At 36.9% G+C, this 21,858-nt stretch overlaps 1 protein-coding gene across 1 annotated transcript in view; it reads right to left on the bottom strand.

The window, feature by feature from the left end:
- The window catches only part of ARIH1 (ariadne RBR E3 ubiquitin protein ligase 1), a 129,036-nt gene that overhangs the window by 69,066 nt on the left and 38,112 nt on the right, over positions 1-21,858 (bottom strand). Inside the window, exon 2 of the mRNA XM_004463732.5 lies at positions 7,129-7,196. Coding sequence (XP_004463789.1) covers positions 7,129-7,196 — 68 coding nt within the window. The remainder of the gene's footprint in view (positions 1-7,128; positions 7,197-21,858) is intronic.

The following is a 21,858-nucleotide window of genomic DNA, read 5'->3' as shown; positions in this document are numbered from 1 at the left end:
AATAAATAAAAAATAAATAAATCTTAAAAAAAAAACTTATTAGAGGCATACAACAGCAGACTCTAAATGATGGAAGAAAGAATAAGTGATATCAAAAACAACAGCAGAAACTAAAGAGAAAAAAGAACAGAGAGAAAAAAGAATGGAAAAAAATTGAGCAGGGGCACACAAAACGCAACAACATATATGTTATGGGAGTTCCAAAAGGAGAAGAGAAGGATAGGGGGCAGAAAGAGTATGTGAGGAAACGATAGCTGAAAATTTCCCAACTCTCATGACAGAAATGAATTTACATGTCCAAGAAGCACACCATACCCCAATCAGAATAAATCCAAACAGACCTACTCCAAGACACATACTACTTAGAATAGCAAATGTCAAAGATAGAGAAAATTCTAAGAACACCAAGGGAGAAGCAAACCATCACACACAAGGGATGCCCAGTAAGATTTACCTGATTTCTCATCAGAAACCATGAAGACAAGAAGACAGTGGTATGATTCAACTAGGATAATGAAAGAGAAAAACTGCCAACTGAGAATTCTTTATCCAGCAAAACTGTCCTTCAAATATTAAGGTGAATATAAAATATTCACAAACAAATAGAAACTAAGAGAGTTTGTAACAAAGAATGCAACTTTGCTGGAAATATTAAAGGAAGCCTTAGAGCCCGAAAAAAAAAAAAAAAAAAAGATAGGAAAGAGGCTTGAAGAGAGTATATAAGAAAGAATAGCAGAAAGGATAACCAAAAGAGTAAAAAGACAGATGAAAATAAGATGTGACATGTGAATGGATTAAACTCCTAATCAAAAGATATAGGTTGACAGAATGGATAAAAAATAAACATGAGTCATCCATATGCTGCTTAAAAAGACTCAACTTAGACCAGGGGTTCTTAACAAGAGGTACATAAGCTTGAATTGAAATTCAAAAAAACATTATTCTTGTGGGGACATGTTGGTGTGGGTGTGATATATTTATTAAATAATACACAGTGTGGCCTTAGTAAGGGGTCTGTGGTTTACACCTGACTGGTAAAGGGGTCCATGAAACAAAAAAGGTTCAGAATTCCTGCCTTAGACCCAGGGATACAAACCGGCTTCAAGTGAAAGGTTGGAAAAAGAGCAGCAATAGCTACACAAACATCAGACAAAACAGACTTTAAAAACAAAAAAGTTATGAGATAAGAAGGCCATTATATATTAATAAAAGGGACAATCTACCAGGAAGAAATAATAGTCATAAATATCTATGCACCTAAACAGAGTGCCCCAAAATACATGATGCAAACTCTGGCAAAACTAAAGGGAGAAATAGACATCTCTACAATAAATGTTGGGAGACTTCAACAAACCACTCACATCATTAGAGAGAACAACTAGACAGAAGATCAACAAGGGAAAAAAGAACATGAACATACAATAAGTTAGACCTAAAAGACACATACAGAATGTTGCACCAAACTCAGTGAGTTATACATTCCTCTCAAGTGTCCATGGATCTTTCTCCAGATAGATAACAAGTTAGGTCACAAGGCAGGTCTCAATAAACATAAAAATACTGAAATTATACAAAGCACCTTCTCAGATCATAATGGAATGAAACTGGAAATCAATAATACAGATGGGAAAGGGGAAAATTCATGAATCTGTGGAGGCTAAACAATACACTCCTAAACAATCAGTGGGTCAAAGAAGAAATTCTGTAAGTAAAATTAGTAAATATATTGAGACAAATGAAAACAAGAACACAATTTATCAAAACTTATGAGGGGAAGCAGCTGTGGCTAAAGCAATTGAGCTCCGATCTGCAGGACCTCCTGGTAAAAAAAGAAACAAGGCATCCCAGACCTGCATGGCGCAGAGAGGAGCAGGCCGCCCGCACAGTGAAGGAAAGCACCAAAAAGATGATGATGCAACCAGACAGAAGGAGAAAAAGAAAACCAAAAACTTATTATGGGATACAGCAAAGGCAATGCTGAGAGAAATTAATAGCCTTAAAGAACTGTGTTAAAAAAGAAGAAAACTCAAATCAAAGATCTAACTGAACTGGAGAAACTTGAAAAAGAACAGCAAACTGATCCAAAGCAAGCAGAAGGAAAAAAATAAAGCAGAAATAAGTGAAATTGAGAGCAAAAACAATAGAGAAAATTAACAAAACCAAACACTGGTTTATGAGAAGATTAGTGAAACTGACAAACCCCTAGCTAGACTAACAAAGAGAAAAGAGAGAAGATGCAAATAAGTATAATCAGAAACGAAAGAGGTAAAGTTAACTACAATGAGATATCATTTCACACCTATCAGAACGGACACTATTAAAAAGACAGAAGTACAAGTGTTGGACAGGCATGCTTATTCACTCCTGGTAGAAATGTAGAAATGTAGCCACTGTGGAGGACTGTTTGGCAGTTCCTAAAGAAGTTTAATATAGATTTGCCACGTGACCCTGCAATACCACTATTGGATATACAGCCAGAAGAACTGTGAGTAATGACACAAACAGACATCTACACACTGATGCTCACAGCTGCGTTATTCATGACTGCCAAAAGTTGGAAACAACCCAGGTATCCATCAACTGACGAATGCATAAACAAACTGTGGTGTATTCACATGATGGAATATTATGCCAGTGTAAGAAAAAATGAAGTCCTAAAACCTATGACAACATGGATGAACCTGGAAGACATTATGCTGAGTGAAGCAAGCCAGACACAAAAAGACAAATACATATCATTGAGCTACTATGAGCTAAATATACTGTATCACATATTGTATGATTCCATTTATATAAAATGTAAATCTAAATCAATTTGTAAAGATGAAATTAGACTAGTGGTTATATAGGGCTGGGGAAAGCATGCTAAGGGATGTGGAGGTTTTTTTTTTTGGAGTAATGAAAAGGTTCTAAAATTTTTTTGTGGTGACAAATGCACAACACTGTGATTATATGAAAAGCCATTGATTATATACTTTGGATATATTGTACGGTATGTGGAAATATCTCAATAAATATGCTTAATAAATAATTGTGTAAGAATAGCCAGAAATAGCAGCTATCTATAGCAAGGCTAACATAGATAAAGAGGTGAAGAATTTTATTTGTATGTTTTTTGTTTATTATTACTGAAATAATGAAAATGCTGTAATAATGACTAAACTCATGAATGTACAACTGTGTGAGTAAATCAAATACCACTGATTGTACACTTTGGATGAATTGTATGCCTGATTAGTCTGTACCAATAAAACTGATCTGTTTAAAAAAGAAGATAAAAGTGAGGAATTTTTTCAAAGAAGTAAAAAGACAAGATAATACTAAGTATTTTGAGAAACATTAGGAAAAGGTAATACTGAAGAAATAACAGCAAAGAATTTCTCAAAAACAAAAAGAGAGTCCTAAGACAAACAGCCTAGCTGGATATATTTTCATCAAAATCCACATCAAGAAATATTATAGGAAAAAAGAGATATCATCCAATTACCACTGGAAAAAAAATATATTATAGGGATGTGGATATGGCTCAAGTGATTGGGCTCCTGTCTACCGTATGGCAGTCCAGGGTTCAATTCTCTGGCCTCCTGGTTAAGGCAAGCTGGCCCACGCAGAGTGCTGGCAGTAATGGCCTGCACAGCAAACTGGCCTGACCGGAGAGCTGGTGCAGGGAAATGACACAACAAAGAGAGACACAGAGGAGAGACAATAAGAGGCACAGCACACCAAGGAGCTGAGGTGGTACAAGAGCTTGAGCACCTCTTTCCCACTCCAGAAAGTCCCAAGATTGGTTCCTGGTACCATCTATAGCAGTTTGACATGTTTATGAATTCCAAAAATAGATACTGGATTATGTTTGTAAACTGATCTGTACCTGGGCATGACTGAGTTGTTATTAGGGCACTGAATACCTACCCTTGGTGGGTGGGGACTCACAGATAAAAGGCATGGCAAAGAACAGAGTTGGGGGTTTCTGATGTTGGAGTTTTATGCTGAAACTTAAGCTGGAGCCCTGGGAAGTAAGCTCACAGAGGAAAGAGAAGCCAGCCCCAGGAAGAAAGGAACCTTGAACCCAGAACCCTCACAGACATCGGCAGCCATCTTGCTCCAAACAGACTTTGGTGAGGGAAGTAACTTATGCTTTATGGCCTGGTATCTGTAAGCTCCTACCTCAAATAAATACCCTTTATAAAAACCAACCAATTTCTGGCATTTTGCTTCGGCACCCCTTTGGCTAACTAATACATCACCTAAAGAGAAGACAAGCAGACATAGAACAACACACAATGAATGGGCAGAAAGCAGAGAGCAAGCACAAAAAATAACGGGGAGCGGGGGAAATAAGTAAATAAACAAATTTTTTAAAAATACATATATATATAATAACGAAAGTTCAGAATATTAAGAATTCTCTTTAAAGAGAATTCCAGCAAATAATAGTTTAACAGCACACTTTTTAACTGTGCATACAAGATAGCCACAGTAAAACAGCCTCCATGTTTTAAGAGGAAAGAACTTTGCACTAGAATTCTATATCCAATAAAACAATTATTGAAGTATAAGGATAAAATAATGACTGACCCTTACAATAACTAGAGACATAAAGATTTACCACCTATGAAAACTGACTTGATTAAAGGATATATTCCAGAGGGGGGAAAAAAAGGTTAAATATTCTGGTAATGAAAAAGCTTATTAAATTGAAAATTCAGACAACATCAAACTAATCAAGGTTAAAGGGGATGAAGAGAGGACAGAGAAGAAAAATATGCTACAGCCTTGTGCAAGGGATGGATATTAAGACTGTAACTAAATATTTTATAAACTTTTTACTTCGCATATACAAATTCTAAAAGCTTACAGAAAAACAGATTTTTAACTCTAAAAATTTGGAAAAAGAAAAGAGAAACTTGATCAAGCCAAATAAAAACAAGGTAAAAATTTTTTAAGTGTGTTAAGCACAATTTACAATGGCAGTAATTAAATCTAAACACATTATAGTAAAATATTTGAATGGGTTAATCTCACCTATTAAAAAAAGATATCTCTGTAAATTAGATATTTAAAAGTCACCTTCATACTATTTGAAAAAGAAACACCTAAAACAAAATATTCAGGAAGGTTGAATATTAAAAACTGGAAAAGACATACCAGTCATTTGCTTTAAAAAAAAAAAAGTGATAGCATAAATATCTAACAACATAGAACATAAAGTGAAAATAATTAACCAAGACAAAAAGAAATAGCACACGTTGATTTCCAAAACACTAAAAATATAGTTATAAACCTTTAAGTACGAAATAGTATATCTCCACAATGAAACAAAAACTGAAAATTAGAAGAAAACTGAAAATTTCACACACTTATAGAACTCCCAGAATCGTTTTACTTTCTAGTTCATATTTAAGTATAATATTTAATTTAAAAGTGCTTTCAGAAGTGTCAACAGTGTTATAGGACAAAATTCAGAATCTCTTTGGAGAAACAGATTAATAAGAAATTGTGATTGACTATGTCCGGTTCACTAGAAGAGTCAGATGTAAGCAATGAAAAATTTTTTCTAGAGGCGGTATAATAAAATAAAGTATTAAAATAAACATTAACAAAACGTATTAAGACAGACTAATCACTTCAATAAAATTGTCATATCCATGAGAAAAAAGAAAAAAAAATTCTAGTCAAGAAGCAATTTATCCTTCATGAATTCTGGGAAAGCTGTAGTATTGTTATTAAGGATATGGGCTTTGGGGTCTAATAAACCTGAACTTGAAAACTAACTCCTTGTGTTACAAAGCTTAGATAAATAATTTAAACAGCAAGTCTTATTTTCCACACCAGTTAAATGGGATGATAGTAGTTTCTACCCCCAGAAAGCTATCAGGAGGATAAAACAAAATACTGGAGAGCAGATATGACTCAGTGGCTGAGCGCTAGCTTCCCAAGTATTAGGTCCCCAGCTCCGGTACCTCCAAAAAAAAAAAAAAAAATACTGGCAGACACAGATAGCTAGCAATTCACTATTAAATTGTAGTTGTGGTGTAAGATATATGAAATTGGGTAATGCTCTTATTATTATTTAGTATATCTTTTACAAAATGCTCTCTGAATTTTAAAATCAGATAGGAAATATTTCCATTCATTCCTCATAATATTTGGGTACTCAGTTCCCACCAACAATTATATACTATAAATTTATATTAAAATTGGTAGCTTGGGAGTAGATGTAGCTTATAAGTGGTTGAGCGCCTGCTACTCAGGTAAGAAGTCCCAGGTTCAATCTCCGGTACCTCCTAAAAACAAAACAATCAAACAAATGAAAAGCCAACTCACACTGGGGAGCGGATGTAGCTCGGTGGCTGAGCGCCTGCTTTCTGTGTACGAAGTCCCAGTTCAATTCCTGGTCCCTCCCCCACTCCCCACCCCACCCCACCCAAATTGAATAGCTAATGGAATAAAGCTGTCAGAATAAAGTAACATATATATAGGTTATCTCCCTAACACTTTAACAAATACCCCAAATTTCCAATCTAAGAACAGAAAAAGATCAAGAACAGTATTAATATTTTCATTCTGCAGTCCCAGTTATTTCTTCACTTTTAGAACTAGACAGACTTTCAGAGAGAAAAATTTATAAAATACCCAATGTTTTAGAATCCTGCCCTGAAACCAGAAAACTAGCCCAAGAAGCTGTTTTGGTGGCCAAACAAAACAGCAACTTTCTTAAATATTGTTTTTACTGAATAAATATCATTTATATGTCTAACAGATTTCAAGAGTTAAGGGCAAGTAGATCTTTGTAAGTAATTACAGGAAAGTGTTATTCATGAGCTCTAAGAATATATCAAGCTCATTTTTCCCCCCTTTTTCTTTAATCTGTTTTTTAGTTCTTAATATTGAATAGGATCTATGTAGAAGAAATAGAAGTAGAGCCCTCATCCGAACTGCCAAATAAAATAAAAAACAGCCAGATTTTCCTAATATTAAGTTTACTACAAATATATAAAAAAGGGAAATTCAAGAAATTCAAGCAGCTACTATTGTGCATTGGCTTGTTCCCAAAAGGTAGTAAATTCAGTTCAACAGGATTTCTGTGTTACTTCTAAGTATAAAGCTGACAATATAGTTCCTTACCTTTCCATTAGCTTCTCTTTATCCCAATTGAAGTGGCTAAGGAGTATTCTTGTGATAGTTGCTGGATTCTAAAAAGGAGGGAAAAGCCATTTTAAGTTTAATAGCACTTCATTGACATTTAGTGAATTCCTAGATTAAATTTAAATTTCCTTAACATACCCATCCAAATCTTCTTTCCTAAGAAATTTTTTTATTCCCCTAAGGAAATATAAAAGAGATTACACCTATTTAAAATCCTGTTTCTTATGAGATTCTAAAACAGAACTCAAAATAAGCAAAAATAAAAAACAAATTAAGTGCAAAAGTGAATTATTATGTTAAATCAAACACTAATTTTTTGCAATCACAATTTATATCATTCTACCACATCAGCACACTATTACTGAATCAAAATTTCTAACACTTTATGAACTGAATAGTTCAAATGAAGCAAGCCATTTTTAAGTCAGAGGGCAATTCACAGGTATTTAACCAAAATGACAAAGTATCTGTACCATGTAATAATTTACAGTGCATAATTTTAGGTTGCTATTTCATTTTTAGAAGGAAAGGTTAACACTATGAAATAAACCCACAGTTTACTGCCCTATCATTCAATGCTGTCAACAAATATCTCCACTCCTCATGTAAGTAGTAAGCTTACTATTTGAGCACAATATTTGAACTTAAAACTCAATTAATTGGCGCCTAGGAGATCAGCTTAACTCGACTCACACAAAGATATTGCAGCTGGTTAAAATGTCAAAGATGGAAATCAAGCCTGGGGCTTCTCATTTGCATTTCATATCTAATTTTATTACACCAAGTAACATTTCAAAAAAATCTCTGTGCACTAAAGGCTACTTTCATTTCACCAAACTTAGACCACAGTATCAGTTAACTAGTCAAAAAGCAACCCTCTGTAAAGATTAAGGTCACCATCTTTACCAATTGTTCTCAACATTATATGTCCCAGAAAAATTCACATACCTCTAAAAAAGTCAAAGATGTAGATAAAGCAACTCTCTCACACATACCCAGTCACACTATGCTAATCCATCTAGATACTACTTTTTAGATTCAGACTCCTGTAAGAATCCTTTTACACAGCACTCCAGAAAGAGATCACCAGTTTACAAATTACTATGTCAAAAGAAACCTATTAACTAATCCTAAACTATAACCGGTTTATTTGTACAGAATATATAGACATTGTCATCTCCAATTCTTGATCAGAACATGATTCAATAATTTACTCAAAAACACAAACATTTCAGAGATAGATAACAGGTTTTCACTGAAGTATTTACAATAATGGGATCTGCCTACAAATGAAATCAGGATTTTCATTTAGATTTAACAATATGTTACGGCAATAATCCTATCAATCAAGAGAATTAGATCCAAAAAATAGTGGTAGTCCAGAATTGTCAGACTATAACTGTGCTGATACACTATATTCTCCACCCCTAGTCAGGGCATTTGGGGGAAAATGTTGCCTAAGCAATTGTTGAGTCAACTTGCAAAGAAAAAAAAACAGGAAAGGGAAGAAGATAATGCTCTCTTATCTAATGTTGTCCATGTCTTTTCTGAGTGTCTGCGTATTAAACAGTAGTCCCAATCAGAGATTCCCAAACCTTACTGTAGGTTCATTGAAACTCACCATGAAATGCGCTTTTAAAACACAAACTGCCCTTATTTTTTTATTCACTAGGTGTGGGACCGCATCTCCCTGAATGTGCTCATCACCCAAAGGGAGTCAGATAACCAAAACAGTGGAGAGTGAAGAAAAGATGACAACCTCCATTCTTCTGTTTAGTCCACTAAAAAAATTCTTAGTACATGTATATGTTTGTTTCAAAATGTGCATTCTATATTGGAGGTACACACTCAAACATTTTCCCAATAGAATGTTAATTGAAAATTTTGTCTAGATACTGTGGCATGGTAACACCAAACTATCTATATCTTCCCAGTGTTCTAAACAATGGGATGGAGTTATTTCACAATATTAGCCAAATATATTTTGATCACTTTCAGTGTGGCTGACACAAATCATTTACGTGCATTGCATATGTAGGAAGGTAATGGAGAACAACATTATTATGCATCTTCTCTATGCTGTATCTTTTGCTAGGTATTTTTCACATCTCATCTAATTCTCTAAAACCTTTGTAAGGTTTACTTCCCATTTTAAAAATGAGAAAATATAACTAAGCTTCAAATAGTTACAAAAGTTACCCAACATTATACAATTGACTTGCAAGTAAACTAGTTGGGAATTCTAATCTAGGACAATCTGAATCTAATAGTCCTTCCATTATTACATGTAGTAGAACCTGGAGTCTGAAGGCAATAGTAAAAATCCCATTTTAACTACAAATCCAATGTCTAAATACCCTTTGTATTTCCATGAAAGAGTAATTCAGTTCAGGGCAGGGTGGCAAGGGAGAGGCAAAATACCAAGGGGCACAAAGGAGTTGTTTAAAGTATTGAATGTGATGATGGTTACATGAGCATATACATTTGTCAAAATTCACACTACACACTTTAAAAAAGGGGGGATGGTGTGCATTTCACATGAGAGTCTCACTCAATAATGTTGATTTATGTAAAAAACAATCTGACTTCTTGATGCCAGCCAAGATAGACTAAGTCCACTGCAATGTCCCTCTCTCCTGCTGATTCCAACTAAAATCTCTGGATAAAATACCGAACTCAACTAACCAAGGACTGTGAAAATTATCTAACAGCAAGAAGATTGGGGAAAGAAGAGAAGAACAACCAACAGTGTAGTGGGGTAAGTATCCTTTTTGTTTTTGTTTTTGTTTTTCTCCTTTACTTCCTGGCTTTGACCAAGGAAAGGCCAAAGAGGGAAATTGTAGTATACATGATGAGCAAAAACTAAGCAAAGTATGCCCTTCTTGTCAGAAGTCTAGGATAAAAGGAGCCTGTAAACCTGACAGTATGGGAAGAATACTCTGTTTTCTTTTGTCTCTCCTTCCCCTGCCATGACGCTAGCCCCAGTCATTAGGCTACAATACTGCAGAATGGCTAGAGAAAAACAAGAGAAAACCCAATGCTCTGGATGGTAAACTAGGAAGAGGTTCCTGTCGTGAAAATAGTGTGGGGAGAGAGTCCCCAGTATTTTTTTGGGACCAGTATTTTATGGGACCAGAGTGAAGGGGAAATCACTGATAGGATCACCTACAGGCTGCGCAAGCATGAAACACACCCAAATAAGTATGGCAAAGACTTTGAGAACAAAATTATGATATAAATCTCTGCCTAAGTCCTAGATCAACCTGGGTGGCTACAGAAGAGGCAAACCCAAAGCCTTTGAAAACTAAACAGCTTGGAACCACTGCCCATACAAAATGAGAAAAAACTTGCATTCGTAATTGAATCAGGTTCATTTGTCTACAAAAACAAACAGAAAAGCCTCAACATTCTCTAAAGGATTTTAACAGGATTCAGGATATCACAACACAATATTTAAAATGTCCAGGGTATAACCTAAAATTCCTAGGTAGATGTAGGAAAACAAGAAGAACAAAAAATTTAACCAATCTTCAAACAAGATGACAACATATGCTAACATTTAGATGACCCAGATATTAGAAAATGACTTACAAGGCAGCTATTAACAACCATGCTCCTTTACAGGTAAGGGTGAAACTCCTGAAACAACAGAAAAATACACCAAAAAAAGGAACCAAATGGGAATTTTAGAACTAAAAAACACAAACTTAAATGGAGTTTCAAAAGCAGAATGCAGATGAGAGCAGTCTCAGTCTGAAGATATAAACAGAAATCCAATCTTAATAGAGAGAAAAAAAATTTCTTAAAAAATGAACAGCCTCAGAGACTTCAAAAGGGATAACAAAAGTTGTCTACCTAGAATTCTACATTCCATAAAAAGATAGTTCAGGAATGAATGTGAAATAAAGACATTCTCAGATAAAAGAAAAGCCAAGAGAACTTGTTGTCAGTAGACCTGCTCTAAGAGAAATGCTAAAGGAAATTCTTCAGGCAGAAGGAAAATGATACCAGAGGGAAACCTGAAGTGATACTAGAAGGAAGAGTAACAGAAACGGTAAATATCTGGGTAAATAATATAGACTATTTTCCTCCTTAGTGCTTGAAAATATTTAAGACTAATGAAACTAAAATTTATAACATGGTGTTGGAGGAAGGGAGAGAATATACATCGATTTAACACATATGACTACAACATACAGGGATCTGGAGGAAAAAGCAATCAATATTATAGTAAATCTATGTTTTATTTGGAATGGTAAAATATTAACTCTAAGTAGAATGTGAAGAATAAGATATTTCTATTATAGCCCCTAAAGCAACCACTAAAAATATGAGAGATATAATCAGAAGAGCCAAAAGATATAAAAAATTGAATATTAAAAAAATCGAATAATCTAAAATTGGGCAGAAAAGGAGAACAAAAGAAAAAAATATAGGAGAACTAAATCCAACCACTTAATAATATTAAATGTAAACATCCAAGGCTAAACTATTTTAAAGACAGAGACTGGGCAGCGGACTTGGCCCAGTGGTTAGGGCATCCGTCTACCACATGGGAGGTCCGCAGTTCAAACCCCAGGCCTCCTTGACCCGTGTGGAGCTGGCCCATGCGCAGTGCTGATGCGTGCAAGGAGTGCCGTGTCACACAGGGGTGTCCCCCGCGCAGGGGAGCCCCTCGAGCAAGGAGTGCGGCCCGTGAGGAGAGCTGCCCAGCGCAAAAGAAAGTGCAGCCTGCCCAGTAATGGCACCGCACACACGGAGAGCTGACACACAAGATGACGCAACAACAAAAAAAAGAAACACAGATTCCCGTGCCGCTGACAACAACAGAAGCGGACAAAGAAGATGCAGCAAATAGACAGAGAACAGACAACCGGGGTGGGGGGGAAGGGGAGAGAAATAAATAAATAAATCTTTAAAAAAAAAGAAAGAGATTGACAGCATGGGGGGGGGAAGACTGCTACATGCTATCTATAAAACCTATTTGTCAATGCAATGAAATAGACATATTAAGAGTCCTGGAAAAAATATATTATGAAAAGCTAATCAAAAGAATGCTATAATCGCTACATTACTACCAACCAAAGTAAACTTCAACCAAGGAAAATTATCAGGAATAAACTCATTATATAATGGTAAAAGGGTCAATTCACCAAGACATCTTAAATAATATGCTACCAATAAGGCTTCAAAATAAACAAACTGACAGAAATGAAAGAAAAATAGACAAATCCACAATTTTACTTGGATTTGTTAAAAAGAAATCTTCTTCTGGAAGAAAATAAGGCTCACCCGATTGTGGAAAAGAAAAGAATTTATTCTCAAACTTGCAAGAAGGGGCGCACAACCAGAAAACATGGCTGGCGCACCAAACAAAGAAAAATGACACAATTTATACCCCTAAGCCTCGCACCCAAGCCCTTCCTCTGTTTCTCCATAGACTGGATACTTCAGAAGTTACAGCCTATCCAAGAAGATCTAACTTTCCCACGCAAAAGTTTGTGATTGACCGCTTCCCCATCACATTCCAACCATTTTAGTTTTCACCTGCTCCCCTTTGCCAAATAAGGAATGGAATTTAGTGCTGAATTGGTATTGACTTAGCTCTTTTTTGGGCATCTTTTTTATTGCCTACAGGACTGGCTTAAGCTGGTTTCCTTGTTGCTGTTTAATCCGGGAGTGGGAGACTGAGGCAGTAGGCTGCCAGGTTACATCAATCAATATTTTCTTCCTTTATGTGAAAACTAAACTAATCTTTGTTTCTTACAGATTCATTCTGCTGAGTAATCACTGAACAAGTATAAAGTATTTGAAAATTAAACAATCCTGTACTAAATAATGCATGGATCAAAGAGTAAATCTCAAGGAAAATTAGAAAATACCCTGAACTGTACAAAAAAAAATACAACATATCAAAAATTATGGGATGTAGTAAAGAAGTGTTTAGAGAGAAATTTATAGTATTAAATGTTTATATGGAAAGGAAGGTCTCATATGCCAGAAAAAGAACAAATTAAACACTAAGCAGGCAGAAAGAAGGAAATAATAAAAAGCAGAAATCAATGAAAACCAAGAGAAATTAATGAAACTAAAGACTAATAACAAAGATTAATAAAACTGATAAAATTTTAGCAAAGTCTAACCAGATTTTTTTTAAAAGACACAAATTACTATTACCAGGAATGAGAGAGAGAATATTCACCACCGATCCTACAAATATTAAGACAATAAGAGACTACTACAAACAACCTGTGTATTAATTCAACCACTTAAGATGAAATGGACCAATTTCTTGGAAGACACAAATTACCAAAATTCACTCAAGAAGAAAAGTATAACCACAAGATCATATAAACAGGACATAGAAAAAGCATGTAACAAAATTCAACATCCAATTCTGATAAAAATCCTCTACAAACTAGGAAAAGAAAACCTCAATTTAGTAAAACAATCTGCAAACAACTAAAGCTAACATCATACTTAATGACTGAAGATTGAATGCTTTTCCCCTAAAATCTGGAACAGAGAAAAGATGTTCGCTTTTAGCATATCCATTCAATATTGTACAGCAAAAGTCTTAACAAATGCAATGAAACAAGAAATAAAAGGCATACAAATTGGAAAGAGAAAAATAAAACAGCTTCTATTCACAGATAACAAAATTGTATACAAAATCCCATGCAATCTACAAAAAAGTTCCTAGAACCAATAAAGGAGTTTAGCATGGTCTCAGAATATAAAGCATATATATTTCTATAACTGGAAATAAAAAAATAATCAGAACCATTTCCAATAGCACAAAAAATATGAAACACTGAGGTATAAATGTAATAATATGTGAAGGAATTTGTATGCCGAAAACTGTAAACCACTGAGGAAAGAAAATTTGAAAGACCCAAGGAAATGGAGAGATATCCCACATTTATGGATTGGGAGATGCAACAAAAAAAAAAAATTTTTTTTTTTTTAAGCTTTATTTATTTCTCCCCCCTTCCCTCCATTGTCTGCTCTGTGTCCATTTGCTGTGTGTTCTTCTGTGTCTGCTTGTATTCTCATTAGGCAGCTCCAGGAACCCATCTTGGGACCTTCCAGAGTAGGAGAGAAGTGATCTTTCTCTTGCACTACCTCAGCTCCCTAGTCTGTCACATCTTATTATCTCTCCTCTGTGTCTCTTTTTGTTGCATCATCTTGCTATGCCAGCTCTCTGTGTGGGCCAACACTCCTGTGCAGGGCAGCACTCCTCTGCGTGGGCCAGCTCACCACACGGGCCAGCTTGCCTTCAGCAGGAGGTCCTGGGTATCAAACCCTGGACCTCCTATATGGTAGATGGAAGCCTAATTGGTTGAGCCATATCTGTTTCCCAAAATGTTAGTTTTAATCAAACAGATCTAGAGATTCAATTTAATCACAACAGGATTTTCTTGTAGATATCAACAAAGTGATCCTAAAATTTACATCAAATGGTATGGAAACTGGAATAGCAAAAATAATTTTAAAAGCTGACACCACCTGATTTCAAAACATACTATAAAGCTATAGTAGTACCAGAAGATATATACACTGATATAAACAGAATGGAGATCAGAAACAGACTCCTATAAAATGGTTTTGTTTGTTTGCAGTACCAGGTAGGGATTGAACCCAGGACCTTGTATGTGGGAAGCGAGCACTCAACCACTGAGCTACTATACCAGCTCTCTCCTTTTGTTTGTTTGTTTTAAGCAAAGGTGCTGAAACAGTTGAGTGAGGAAGTCTTTTCAGCAAATGGTTCTGGAGAATTAAACATCCACAGGGGCGGGGGGGAGTTCAACTTTGACTTATACCTCACATTTATATTAGAATTAATTCAAAATGGATCAGACATAAATGAAAACCTTAAGATTATAATTCTTCTAGGAGAAAGTCTTTGTGACTTTGGGTTGTATGAACAGTTCTTAGGTGTAACACCAAAAACATAATCCATAAAAGAGAAAACTGATAAACCAGAACACATGAAAATTTTAAAAACACTCTTAAGAGAATGACAAGACACATCATAGCCATGGAGAAAAATATTTGCAAAATGACTAACTGAGAAAGGACTTGTATCTAGAAGATATTTTTAAAATCTCTCAAAGCTTAAGAAAAAAAAACAGTTATAAAAATTGGGCAAAAGATTTAAACAGATACTTTACCAAAAAAAAAAATCTACAAAAAGATGTGAAAAAGCATGTGAAAAGATGCTCAACATTATTTGTCGTTGTGGAAACACAAATTAAAACCCATGTTAGCACTATACACCTATTAGAATGAGAGAGGTGGGGCAGGGAGCACCTACCTGACTATACTAAGTGCTGCTGAGTATGGGGAATAACTAGATTGCACATAGACTACTGGTGGGAATGCAAAAGTGTACAGCCAATAGAAAAGCTTGACAGTTTCTTTTAAAGTGAAACATATATATGCCATAAGACCCAGAAATCTCACTACTAGGAATTTACAGAAGTTAGTGAAAATTTATGTTTACCTCAAAATCTTTATCAAAATTTTTAGCTTTATCTATACTTGCAAAACCTGGAAACAACTCAAATGTTCGTCAACTGGGAATGGATAAACCAACCTGTGGTATAGCAATACAAAGAAATATTACTCAGCAATAAAAAGAACTACTGGGAAACGGATGTGGCTCAACCAATTGGGCTCCCATCTACCACATAGGAGGTCCAGAATTTGATACCCAGGTCCTCCTGGTGAGGGCAAGCTGGCCCACATAGCAAGCTGGCCTACGTGGAGTACTGGCTCACGTACATGCTGCCCCGCGCAGGAGTGCTGCCCCGCGCAGGAGTGCCGCCTCGTGCAGGAGTGCCACCCTGCGTGGGAAAGCTGCCCCATGCAGGAATGCCAGCAGGCATGGGGAGCTGGCGCAGCAAGATGATGCAACAACAGACACAGAGAAGAGAAAATAAGAAAATGTAGCAGAACAGGGAGCTGAGGTGGCGCAAGAGAGTAACTGCCTCTCTCCTACTCCAGAAGGTCCCAGGATTGGTTCCTGGAGCCACCTAATGAGACTACAAGCAGGCACAGAAGAACGCACAGCAAATGGACAGAGAGCAGACAAATAAATAAATTTAAAAATCTTAAAACAAAAAAGAAAGAACTACTGATAAACACAACAATATAAATGAATCTCAAATGTATTATTCTAAGTGAAATAAGCCAGATTCGAAAGGCTACATATTGTATGATTCCATTAATATAATACTGTGGAAAACAAAATGATAGGGATGATGTCTAAACTAATCATTGCCAGGGGTTAAGTAAGGGCTGGAGAGTGTTGGAGGGACGGAGACTTAGTGGAATTGTTCTGTAAATTTGATTGTGGTAACAATTACACGAGTCTAGGTATTTGTCAAAACTCATGGAATTATATACTCAAAAATGTAGAAATTTTATTGTCTATGAATTAAAATATAAATTTAAAATATTAAATTATACAAATAACCCATCCTGCAATGGAATACCTAAAGTGTAGATCTGATTACTGAAAAGAACAATGAGTGAACAAGGGCCATGTTGAACAGGAGAAGCACAGATTTTATTAGTACAATATTAGGTACTGCATAGGCATTATTATTTCATTGAATCCTCACATCAATACTGTAAGGTAGGTAATATGTACATTTTACAGATTAGGAAATTGAGAGGTTAGCGAGGATAGTGACTCAGCACAAGATAAAATAGGCTAACAGGATTTGAATATTAAGGGAAAGTTTTAAAATATTTATGCATGTAGCACCAACCCCTATGATTCTGATTTGTTTTGTGTTGGGGTCTAGGTATAAACCACTGGTCAAAGGAAAGAAACCCACCTATGTATGTTACCAGACTGAGAACTGTTTGGAAAATCAATTCAAATTCTTATTTGAAATAAAAATGCTCTGTTTTCCTAATGACATTCCTCATCTTTAAAAGATATAAAAGATATAAACAAAATTTTTTTTAAAAAGTTAATGAGCAAAATCACTACAATCAGAAAACAAAAACTAGCAGCAGTGTATTAAATTTTTAGGACAAGAAGGCTATCTAAAAATTTCACATCTTCTTTAGTTATAAACAAAAACCTGTGATTCCCATTCTGGCTACACATTATAATTACCTAAAGAACTCAAAAAATACCAGTACTGAAGTCCCACCTCAGTCAAGATGGAGAAGTGACTTGCTTCAGAGCTCTGTGTGGCTACAGAAGTTTTTAACAGCAAACAAGAACCAACAGAAACATCTTTCTCAAAGCTCTAGAAAACAGTTAAGGAACTGCATTTGAGAGCACAAATGCAGAATCAAAAAAAACCCAAAAAAACTACTTAAAATCATTTAGGATCTCCTGCGCCCTGGCTGGCCTCCACCCATTACCAGCTCCCCATGGAGCCTGACCCTGCTCTCTCAGTGCAGATCCAGGTTCCAGTTCCAGAGAGTATAAAGCAACCTTCAGCATGTGTGTCTAGTGTAATCTGTCTGGTGTTGGCCTGAGATCACTGTCCCAGAACTCACCCTGCCTGTAGAAGGCAGTTTGCAGAACTCTATTACAGTGTGTTGTATGAGAGAGTCAAGGGCCTGCCAGAGTTAAGGGAGTGCTGGCCACAGGACATAAGAGTGCAGTACCCAGGACCATGAAGAAACTATTTCCTAGGGAAGAAGAGACATTCATATTGTGTAAACAGGGGAATTCCCAGGGTCACATGCCCATAACCAAGACAAAAGGCATGTGCAAAAAGAATCAGGGAGACTCCTACTTTGTGGAGTAGAGGTCTTCTCTAAACTCATTATAGAGATAATCTCTAAAGGAATGCATTCCCACAGGTCAATCTACAAGACCTGGGAAAGGTGTTTACTGTTATATCTTTTTTGTGTAGTGGCGGGGATAGGGAAGGAGATTTAGCTTCTGGCATTCAAGGAAAGTGCTGTCCTTATAATAGCTTGATATAGGATTAAGGAACAGATGGCTCAGACTCTAAATTCCAGTGACAACACATTAAAATACCAAAATGTCCAGGCTTCCACAGAAGATTACAAAACATACAAAGACGCAGGAAGTGATGACCCAGGCAAAGGAGAAGATTAAAGTATTAGTAACTATTAATGAGGAGGATCAGACCTGGCATATACCAGACAAAGACTTTCAAAAATCAGTCCTAACTATGTTCAAAGAGCTAAAGGAAAACATGGACAAAGAAGTAAAGAAAATCAGGAAAACAAGAGAGGAACACAAAGAAAATAACAATAGAGAAATAGAAATTATGAAAAGGAAACAAACAGAGCTTAAGAACACTATAAATTGAAAATGGGGTTCAAAAGCAGACTGGAGCTGGCAGAAGAAGGAATCAGAGAACGTAAAAAGAATACAACTGAAATCATCCCATCTGAAGAGAAGAATGAAGGAAGAGACGTGAACAGTCTGAGGAACCGGAGGGACACCATCAAGCTTACCAGAAAGCTAAGAGAGAAAGAGAGAATATTAAAGAAATAATGGCTGAAACTTCCCAAATTTAACAACACGTGATTATACATACCCAAAGAAGCTCACCTAACTCCAAACCCAAATAGATTCACACCACAGAATATTATAATCAAACTGCCAAATGGCAGAGAAAAAGAGAATTCTGGAGAAGCAACATGTCACAAACAAGGAAGCCTCAATAAAAGTGCTAGTTTCACATCATAAACCAAGAAGGCAAGAAGGCAGCGTGAGGACATATTTAAGTGCTGAAAGCAAAAAAATGCCAACCAAGAATTCTATATCTGGCAAAACTGCTTTTCAAAAATAGGAGAGCGGGACAAATGGCGGCAGAGAATGGAGCTCCTAGAGTCAGCTCATGCTACAGGGAAGTTAGTAATCACCCAGAGCTATCTAAAGCACCTGTTAGGGGGATCCAGGAGACCAGAAGAGCATCCTGCAACATCATGAAAGAATGGAAGGAGGAGACTGCCCTTCTGCAGAGAAGATTCATGAGTAGACCACTCCATGCCCCAGAGGCCAGTGCCTATCCTCCACTGGCAGCACGAGCCGCCTCGGGAGCTACTCCGTGACTGTGGAAGCTCCACTTCCCAAAAACGGGATAGGAAGAGATGGCTGGGCACAAACTTCAGTTACTGATCAGTAAATTCGGCAGGCTAAAGTAACATCCTAAAAACAGCTAAAATTTGAAACTTTCAAAATCAGAAAGAGGCAGGTAGTGCCATTTTAACTCCACCCCTGGCACAAGGGGAAGCGAGGCAGACTAAAAATCACAGTGCTGGTAGGGACCAGCTTCTTTCAATCCAGATCAGACTGCAGGCCTAGGGTAAGCCCCAGCCTCTCCAGGAAAATACAGGCCCCACCACAAAGGCCGGTGATCATGCTACTCTGGTGGCATAGGTGCCCTGGGAGCTGCTGTGTGGCTGGAACTAGAGGCGCCATTTCCTAAAAACAGGGGAGGGAAAGGATCCCTATCTCACACTTCATATAAATATTAACTCAAAATGGATAAAAAACCTAAATTGAAAAGCAAGGACCATGAAGCTTCTAGAAGAAAATATAGGAAACCATCTTCAGGCCCTGCTGGTAGGTGGTAGATTTTTAAACGAGGTAAGTGGAGGACTGAGATGGACTACTGATGTTTAATGTACATAGAAATTTTAATTAATTTTATTATAAAAGTGAGGAAATATATAGAGTTGATGGTAACACATTACAGTGAGTATAACATGGGTGGTTTATAAATGGGAATGTGGCTGAAAAGGGTAGTCTAAAAATGTAAATGCCAACTGAAAAAAAGCTAGAGCATAATCTAGGGCCTGACTAATGCAGTAAACCCAGAGGTGGATGAGAACAGTGGTTGATGGCACAGATTCAGTAAGTGTCCCTTGGGAGCTAGGGCAGATGAACATCACTATTGTAGGGAGGTGTGAATGTGGAGAAGCATGGGAAAAAACACAACTGGATGGGCCATGATGTGGACCATTGACCATGAGGTGCAGAGGTGCCCAGAGACATACTTACCAAACGCAATGGATGTGTCATGATGATGGGAATGAGTGTTGCTGGGGGGGCGAGTGGTGGAGTGGGGGTGGTGGGGTTGAAGGGGTCCTCATATATTTTTTTGTAATGTAATATTTTTACAAAATCAATTAAAAAAATTTAAAAAAAAAAAAACACAACTGGAGTTACCTATGGACTGTGGTTAACAGTAATAATGTAGTATTCATGCATCCATGCCAAAGATGTACCATGGTGATAATAGGGGAGTATGGAAAAAGTGTCCCAAATGTATGCTATGGACCTGGTAATAGTCTGATGATATTATCTCATCATCTGTTACACGTTCTACCACAGTATGGTGTGTTGATAGAGGGCTGTTGTACGGGAATTCGGCACATGTATGTGATTGTTTAGTAAGTTTAAAGCTTCTGTCATAAAAATATATTCAAAAAATATAATAGGATGATGTCTATGGTTAGTAATAAGATTTTGACAATATTCTTTAATAATCTGTAACAAATGTCTCACAACAATGCAGGTGGTGATTGATGGTGGGTTAATGTATGGGACCCCTGTATGATGTTATGCATGTTTGCTTTGGAAGTTCACAACTTTTACTATATACTTATTGTTTTTTTGTTTTGTTTTGTTTTTTTTAAAGATTTATTTATTTATTTAATTCCCCCCCCCTCCCCTGGTTGTCTGTTCTTGGTGTCTATTTGCTGCATCTTGTTTCTTTGTCCGCTTCTGTTGTCGTCAGTGGCACGGGAAGTGTGGGCGGCGCCATTCCTGGGCAGGCTGCTCCCTCTTTTCACGCTGGGCGGCTTTCCTCACCAGCGCACTCCCTGCGCGTGGGGCTCCCCCACGCGGGGGACACCCTTGTGTGGCACGGCACTCCTTGCGTGCATCAGCGCTGCACATGGCCAGCTCCACACGGGTCAAGGAGGCCCAGGGTTTGAACCACGGACCTCCCATATGGTAGACGGACGCCCTAACCACTGGGCCAAAGTCCGTTTCCCTATATACTTATTGTTTATGTATGTTCACATATAAATGATGTAGTAGTAGTAGTAGTAGTAGTAGTAGTAGCAGTAATAATAATAATAGGCTGGGTTGCGGGGAAAATACACCAAATGTCAGGTACTTTGGTTAGTAGTAATATTTTGAGGGTGTTCTTTAATTATTAGTAAAAAATGTTCTACAACAATGCAAGGTATTGGTGGTAGGGTGAGGTGAGGTATGAAAGCCCTGAATGATGTTATGTATGTTTGTTTTATAAGTTCACAACTATTACTATGCACATATTGTTTATTTATGTTTATGTATGAGTGATATACTTCAATAAACTAAAAAAATAATCGGGGAGAGATTTATAAAATTTATAAATTCTCAAATTTATAAAAGCTGAGGTAATTCCTCACCACTAAACTGGCCCTACAAGATTTGCTAAAGAGGGAAGTGGATGTGGCTCAAGCAATTGGGCTCCCATCTACCATACAGGAGGTCCAGGGTTCCATGCCGAGGGCCTCCTGGTGAAAGTATGTTGGCCCATGTGGAGAGCTGGCCCACACAGAGTGCTGACCTGCACAGAGTCCTGCCCGGCACAGGAATGCCGGCCCATGTGAAGAGCTGCCACAGCAAGACGATGCAACAAAAAGAGACAAAGGGAAGAAAAAAGAAGAGACGCAACAGATCAGGGAGCTGAGGTGGCACAA

Source organism: Dasypus novemcinctus, chromosome 3 (genome assembly GCF_030445035.2).
Source record: "Dasypus novemcinctus isolate mDasNov1 chromosome 3, mDasNov1.1.hap2, whole genome shotgun sequence".
Classification (NCBI taxonomy): domain Eukaryota; kingdom Metazoa; phylum Chordata; class Mammalia; order Cingulata; family Dasypodidae; genus Dasypus; species Dasypus novemcinctus.
The sequence above is the reverse complement of the archived record's forward strand: the minus strand, read 5'-3'. Positions and strand labels throughout refer to the sequence as shown.